Source organism: Labrus bergylta, chromosome 23, assembly GCF_963930695.1.
Source record: "Labrus bergylta chromosome 23, fLabBer1.1, whole genome shotgun sequence".
NCBI classification, from domain to species: domain Eukaryota; kingdom Metazoa; phylum Chordata; class Actinopteri; order Labriformes; family Labridae; genus Labrus; species Labrus bergylta.
In genome coordinates this window covers 15,818,297-15,826,618 of record NC_089217.1, presented here as the reverse complement: position 1 = coordinate 15,826,618, position 8,322 = coordinate 15,818,297, and the positions used below count along the sequence as shown (strand labels likewise).

The window sequence follows — 8,322 nt, the reverse complement described above, 5'->3', positions numbered from 1 at the left end:
GGGAGCAACCTGGAGTTAAAGTGTCTTTCCCAGGGACATATATGACATGTAGAGTGCAGGAGCTGGGGATTGAACCTCTGACCTTCCAGGTGCATGACAGACTCTACCACTGATCCACAGCTGCCCCTTACTGTTAGTACTTACTGGGAGTCTTCAGTAGATAAAGCTGTTAAAATTATTTAGGAAAGCAGACTCAGCCTTTTCAAAACAAAAGTACCCCAAAATGATTGTATTAGTTCTTCTAAATCCTCACATTTCAAAAGGTGATATCTTGCATACTGAAAGAAAAGTGGCAATTCAAGGTACAGTATTTTAGTAAAGTTCCTAAGCCTCCCCGTTTCCATTTATTCATTCTGTATACTTTTTTTGTTGTCGTCATTTCTCCAACCTGTTAAACTCTTATCCAGCCTCTAACTGGATCAAGTTTAGGAAATCCCATGCAACTCCAATAAAAAGGCTTTCTCCTCAGTTGAACTATCATTAAAATATCTATTCCATCTGCATCCTGTCTCTACTTTGACTTTCACCATCCATTCAAATGTTTTGCATTGTGGCGTATAATCACCTACATACAAGCCTGTTCTCTGCCTTTATAGGAAAGAGATAATCTGGATTATTGTTCCGACCTGCCATGAGTTTATGTTGTCACTACGTGCCTCATGCCTAAACAAATTTTCTAGACATCTAAATATTTACATCTCTTTTGTTGCTCTGAGCAGGTTTATCAGACGTCCAGGGTCAAGCCTTCATCGTTGTATAATCCTCTTTAGGAGGAGCAGGCAGTTATAACACACAGTCGGATCAAACAGATCAGACTGATGAATATAGACAATCTGCTGCCCATCCGGATACGACTAAACAGTCGGTTATTACATCATCACTCGAGCACAGCCGCTTTCTCTTTGTGAGCCGTTAACTGAGCTAAGAACTGTTCTCAATGCGCTCTCAGCCAAAGGTGGCTTTGTGGCTCCATGTTTCAGTTATACCACATTTTAACAAAAGCTGTAGTAAGAGCACGGAGATGAGCACAGCAGTTAAATGTCAGGAATGTGGATCCCATAATGTAACATTCAAGATGCTGATTGGCATGAATGTTTCCACCACCAAACACCAACCACACAGCTGGGGTTGATCAGGATCCTGCTGTTACAGTCCTGTAAGCAGCTCGTGGTTGGACTCAGTTGTTGCTGTGTTTTTGCATAGTTAACCCTCAATGAAACCCTTACTGTAGGCTACAGATGTGCAGCTGCCACTCCCGAAGGAAGGTGAAGTTTTAAAGAGGATCATGAAAGCATACAGGGGTTTAAAAGCATAAACATCTGGTTAGATTAGTTTAAGCACTGTGGCTAAGTGTGTTTTCTGGTAGCATAGAAGTCTGCAACCTCAAAGCATGATTGCCAGACTCTCTTAAACACACATACACACATTATCCTCCCCCGTGTGTGTGTGTGTGTGTGTGTGTGTGCGCGCGCTAACCGCAGCTCATTTTTCTATGATGAGGTTTTGTTCAGTAATGTTGTGGTTGCAGGCCAATTTGGCTCGGAACAACAAAAAGGAAAACTACCTGATGTTCCATTACTAAAAACACATAAACACATGCACATGGTCACAACCAGTAGTTCGTGATAGTAGGTGTGTCGAAAAAGACTTCAAGCATTAAGTGCCATATAAACGACAAGATTCATATTATTATATTTTATGATGGTACCCGGTTAAGGTTGGCCATTAGCTGGGCCAAAATGAGTTTTTGGTCTAGAAACTAAATCTACAGAGCTCCTAAGGCAGACTTTCCCAACCTTTTGGTCCCAACCCCATGTGGGGCCCCACAGACTTCAAATGGGGTCGCTGGAAATTTGTATATATCAATCAATTAAAAAGTATTTTGTATATTGAAATAAAGTGAACACAGGCTACCGTGGGCCGTATCCAATGACAAAACAAGAAACTCAAAACAAGAGTCACTGTGCAGAAAAGTCATCCCAGCCTTTCCTCCTTTGTCCTCACTAAAACACGACACAGCCTGAATGTGGTCTGAGATGAACGTTTACTTACAACACAGTAGAACAACTATTATGATGGAAAACAAATGCATTTAAGTCAAAAGCAGTATGTGTTTTGGATGTCTGGGGTCATCGGAGTTTTAGGAGTCAAAGTGGGGTCACAAGCCCCCTGGGAATTTAAAATAAGCTGTAGGCATTGTTGCCTGTACATTGTTACTAAATACTGTTGGTCTTTGTGTCCCTTACCTCACTCACGTCCATCGTGATGATTTCCATTGGAGTTATGTTTTATATGTTTGTATTTATGTCACTGTGCTGTTTTTTTTAATGGATGTATTGCCTGTATGGACCTCTATTGCAAACCAAATTGCCCCTCAAGGACAATAAAGATTTTCAAAAACCAAAGCCAGAAGAGATCGGGAACCACTGTTCCTACAGTAAGTGGACATAGCCAGAAAATTATAAAATTTCAGGTGCACTCTTGCACACCACATAAACTATCTAGTGTGCACCAGAAACCGGATTATTTCTAAAAAAAAGTCTTAATGAAGGCGCAAGAGTAAGTACTGTGAGCACACCAGTTAGTTTCTGGTGCACACTAGAAAATATTGCAAAGAAAAGTTTCTAGTGATCAGACAGAAGTATTGTGTGTGCACCGAGAGGTTCTACCATTCATGAAAAGATGTGTCACACAAAATCAATTGGATATCATCTGTATCATGACCTGGAAATTATTTGAGTTCAGACAAGCTTTTACCAATCAAGCATTCATAATTTGCTATCCAGTGTGTTTATCAACCAACATTCACTACGTACCTGCTCAAGATGACGTCCACTGTCTTCTATCAGAGGCCTCCCCTCTGTGTGTTGATGTGAACACAGTGTGATTCTATTTTGATTTTTCTTTTATCATTTCAATCCCTGCAAAAAAAAATGAGAAACAGCTCCAAAATGTAAAACATTACAGACAGGAAATGATGTCAGTGTTGCATTCAGGAACATTAGGGAAATATCAAGTGCTCTTCTTTAACCACTGAAACATAAACAACTTAAATTCATTCATTGAGGACCTATACTATGATCTTAAGAAGACGGTAAAGACCAACATTCTTATACTTTTGGTCATCCAGGTGAATGATGACGATGGATATTGAGGCCATGACTTCCTCTACAACTGGATGGTGGCCTGCATTTGTATGCACACATGTCTATGTAGAGATTAAAATGCTGAATTACCTGGGGCTGATAGCTGATGGGTTGAGAAATGGCACATTGGACCATGTGTCAAATTTCCAAAGAGAGGTAGTTTAGAATCTGTATGTTGTTATCTTACTGTTTAAAAAACTACTGTGACTTTTGTAGTTATTTATCATTTCAGGGTACCTCTGGTAATTTACCAACTTTATGTTTAATCATAACCAACTTGGTACAGTTTCACATAACAGATTGTTTCATTTTGCATCGTCTCCTCATAGCTTAATTCTTATTAGCTGCATATAGATCAGTCTGTAGGGACTGGAACCGGAGAGTCGCCTGTTCAAGTCCTGGTGCGGACCAGGCCTGATAATTGGTCTGGTAGCTGGAGAGGTGCCAGTTCACTTACAACCCCCCGCCACCAGCTCAGGAGCGCTCGCTGTGGGCATGTCCATAAGATCCTGTTTGTGCATGTGTGTGAATCATTTAAGTGTAGCATCTTCTTTTGTTGTGATGTTTAGAGAATAAGAAAAGATTTGCTGCATTGAGAAATTTGTGACCACTAGGTGGCAGAGATAGTCAGAAGCAAAGCTCTGATTTATTTGATCATATTATGGGGTTTGACTTTTTTTACATTACAACCTCTGTATATTTGATGAATGCAGGAATGCACCATTTTACGAGATAGGTATGATTGATTCAGCATCTTAAAAACAGAATGTATTGTGACTGAGACTGTGTCTGAGATAGATTAAAACAGGGTGGGGGGTTTGGCAGGATTCACTACACCAGCTGCCATTTTAATACGCATGATCTTATTGTTGCCAGAATTCTTTGAAACGATTCCCAGCAAGCTCAGACACAGTTTGTCTTTACCTTCCCCTCACCTGGTGCCAAAAGGTAAAGGTAATCTTCAATTAGAGAAGCAAACAAGACGAAACAAGCAACTGAGAAAATGATATATATGACGATCATAGAAGCATTTCATAGTGTTGGAGAAGATTTAACTGTAGAAATGTTCTCAATGAAACATTCTAGCAAAGACTAAACATTTTCTGATGCTTTATCTGTTTGTTCTCGAGACCACTCAGTCTTGTCTCGGTCTTAGACCGTGCAGACTCTGGATTTTAAATCAAGACCAGTCAAGACCACCACTGACAGGCTAGTTTGATTTTTATCACTTGATCCCTAAATGTCTCGGTCTTGACTCGGTCTAGGAGCACTCTGGTCTTGGGTATGTCTTGGTCTCGGTTCAGGTGGTTTTTACTACAACACTCCTGATCTCACAATGACTAACTGGTAAAAAAAAGACCAGAAAATAGATGATTATGCTTTGCCATGAAAAGGTCTGTCAAAAGTTTTGTGTGACTACAATAACAGCGAGCCAAGAAAGGACATTACTAAGTGGACAGTAATGGCGGCAGGACGAAACCCTGGACAACTGTCATATGACAGTTATAACCTCCTCCAGCTTTTGCTGAAGAAAAAATCCTTGTTTTTCATGTCTCCCCAGACCTCTCTAAATGTTTTCAATAAAATATTATAATAACAAATTTAACTGCTGGCTCCATTGTGTTTACGTGAGGTCATGTGAGGTGGTGTGTTCCTCCATCTGGCACGATGATCTTAATACAATCTTGTAGTATGTGCTGTGCCATGATTTTCATATCTTCTAGTGCATGGGTCCCAAAATTTTTCGGCATGTGACCCCCAAAATAAGGTGCTAAAGATTAGGGACCCTCGTTGTCCATGGACGTGGTGAAAACGTTAACAGTTTCGCACAGCCGGGCAGACTAATAGGCTAATATTATTTTAGTAATTTATTGAAAGAAAAATTTGAAGCTGAACATTATTGATGTACTTTTTTGTATCTATGTTTTCAATAATGGGAAAAATATGCAATTTGAAGACATTTTTTATATAAATGTGTTTTTGGAAGGAATCTCATGACCCACCTCTCAGTGTCTTGCGACCCCCAGGGGTCCTGAGCCCTACTTTGGGAACCCCCTGTTCTAGTGTGTGCATGCTTGAGATGATCTGTTAACATTCTCCTTATGTGTGTGAATCGTGGGATTTTAAACGTGTTAATCTGAATCGGACTTCAGTCAACAATCCAGTGCAGGCTCAGAAAATGGTTAATGATGTGACTTAAATTCCAACATACACAAACGCAGTGAAGTTACCCACAGTTACCATATAATATAAATCAATGTATGACAAGTTCTATAAATTAAATGAGTCCGTTGAATCGGTGATGAAATACCTGAATTTGCACTACAAACAGATGGTCCAGTTGTATAAAATAAAATCTGTTGATTGCACCTCTAAGATGAAGACTTCCAACATGGCCGCCGGAGGTCACATGACACTAGTCACTTCTTTAACGTAATACAGCTTCTCTGGTTGGGCAGCAGACACCCAGATTTATTACCTGCAGGAATGTCAGAGTGTACAGAATGAGATTTCACAATGAAGGAATGCCGATGATGTCGTGCTTTGTTCCCTTCACGTTTAAAACAGTGAGATCGTTTCGACTTCACTCCCGTTCACAGCTTGGAGACGTGTTGGCTTTCTTTGTTGAATTCAGAGAATCTTCCGATCCTAGTTGACGAGGGTACAAAGTCCACATGGCTCACAGGGGGAAAACGCTTCACAGATCTTCTATTTCTAAAACAAAAGCTGAGAATCTATGAGTGGCATCTAACAGTGTGCTCCATTGGCATAAACAACAATACCATTTCAGTAGAGTGTGACTATGATTCAATGTTATTCCTGAATTCTATTGAGTAAATCAGCAGATAGGCTGTCAGTGCTGTCAATAATCTGCTCGTCTAGGAGGCTTTTCAGCGGAGTTCACGTAGTCAAGTCACAGAAAGTGTGGGATGTGGTAGCTGCTACAAATTCTGTTCAAAACAAGAAATACATAAAGAGCATAAGCACATAAAGAAGAAATATTCATAAAGTTCATAAAGCCCTATTCATGAGCCACAATGTCCATCACACTGTTTGTAAAGTGTTCATCACTCCATCTGTCCGTCTGTAAATCGTCTTCAGTTCCTCGGGTAACGTTTGACTGAGCAGCCTAATGCTGTATTTATTGCTTGTCTACGCTATGAAGCAGCTGTGCCTCACTAAACAGTTTGTTTTTACCAAAAAGTAAAAATGTTAACACTTTATATCAGGTGAACAGTCGATGCAAGAGGGAACATCACAACCATTTCCACATTCAACCACTCGGACATGTAAATACAACTGTCACTGAAATAATGCTGTTATTTTAATCTCAGTACTACTGCGTCACACACACACACCAGAAAACAAACGACACAGTCAGAGACATTCATGGACTGAATCACCCGAGCGACATGTTCTCCAGTCTGGAGTGTGTGTGTGTGTTTGTGTGTGTGTTACACTTCACACAGCTGTGTGTCTCGCGTTCTCATTTTCATTCTTGGGCGATGGGGGGATCTTCCTGGTAAACTGGCTGAAGCTGGCCGCCCTGCACCTCGCCCTTGGCCCTCCTCCCCCTCCGTCTCCAGCCTGTGTTGCACCCGGGGGCAGAGTGCTGTAGCGGCCTGGGAGGGGGGCGCCCTGGCTTTGAGGGATCACATGGCTGCCTGGGTGTTTGGAGGCGTCCTTGGAGAAGAGACTTTGGATGAGCTGGAATTTCTCCTTCTCTTCCCGCAAGAAGACGTCGACCAGGAGCTTCTTCTCCCGTTTCAGCTGCTCCACAATGGTTTTGGGAATGTCGGGAATCACCCAGGCGACCACAAGGCTAAGGAACATGACCAGATTCTGCAGGAGGGACAGAAGAGGAGAAATAAAAAAAGACAAAAATGAAAGCGAGGGGGCTGAAAAAAAACAAGGTTTTAAGTTTTTAAAGAAGTTGTTACTGACTGAATCCAGTGTCTGGGTCAGAAACAGTTCACACATGTCATTAAACATTGAGAAGGAGGTGTTAATGGACTTTAAAGCCAAGTCATGTTGGTTTTGTTGTTTAAATTTGGGAAATAATAATTTAAAGTTTTGGAATTACAGTCCCCATGACTTGGGGCTCTGGTTATTGTCCCCCTAATGTTTGACATCACATTTTGGGAAAATTGGCTTCATTAAAAGTGTTCCAAATAAGCTGTTAGCAGATCAGGTTAGTCCATGGATGTGCCTTCAATTATCTGTGGATTACTTTGATACTGTAGAAACTTCATAACTTGTGAATTCTAACACAAGTTACATTATAAAAATGTTTTTATCTTCCTTCTTATTATTCATGGATGCTGGTTTATGGTTCATAGGAGCAGCGACCTCTGGTATAGATGAACTACCAGAGCTAAGCCCTTCCTTTCTCGTTAACTAAAGATGACAATTTATTTACAGATTTAACAGGACTCACATTTGAAACTGATCCTAATAGTTACTGCAAAAACACTTATACAGTGTATACATATATACAGTATATATCAAACTCTCCACAGCCTATTACTGTAGCATCCTCTTCTTATCACTAACTTAGTGTAAATGATTGACAGGTGTCATGCCACGCCCCCTTGATTTGTGGATCAAGTCTGCTAAATCCATTCAAGACTAAAGAGATGATAAGAAACTAAGATAGCATCTCTCAAGAAGTGACCTTTTTTACTAAATATTTTTGTAAAATAGATTTTATTGATACGATTGTGATGCTAACTCTGTTAGCCTTTGAACAGTATTTTCCGCTATTTGTGAGCATCAAGCTAACAAACTAAGATGAGCATCCCACTCCATCTGTGAGAGTGCACCAGTCACCGCTGGATACAATTAGATACATACACAGTGTTAGCCTCACTGATTAATAACTGCCTGCATTATGTGTGAGTGTTTGGATTGAGTTATGACTCAGAGTATGAATTTCTGTTTTTGGTGAAGCAGGTTGAACCAGCATGCCAAACAACAATACATTAAAATTACCAGCTTAGTTTTCATTTCTCTTCAAAATACACCTCATGCAACTTTGCCTTAAGTCTCTCCCTCCATGCATTCCTCCCTTGCTGCCTTTGCATGCCACATTGTCTGATATACATTGATCTAGAAACTTGACACAAACTGTAAAATATTTCCTGAATTCAATACTTGAGAACAGTTTGTCAGTGTT

At 40.4% G+C, this 8,322-nt stretch overlaps 1 protein-coding gene across 4 annotated transcripts in view; it reads right to left on the bottom strand.

Moving 5' to 3' along the window:
• Positions 1 to 5,595: 5,595 nt before the first annotated feature.
• Positions 5,596 to 8,322, bottom strand: part of ano2b (anoctamin 2b) — a 90,432-nt gene continuing 87,705 nt past the window's right edge. For all 4 annotated transcript variants that reach the window (XM_065951423.1, XM_065951424.1, XM_065951425.1 and 1 more), the window contains one exon: positions 5,596 to 6,989. In XM_065951423.1, coding sequence (XP_065807495.1) covers positions 6,609 to 6,989 — 381 coding nt within the window. In that variant the 3' untranslated portion in view covers positions 5,596 to 6,608. The remainder of the gene's footprint in view (positions 6,990 to 8,322) is intronic.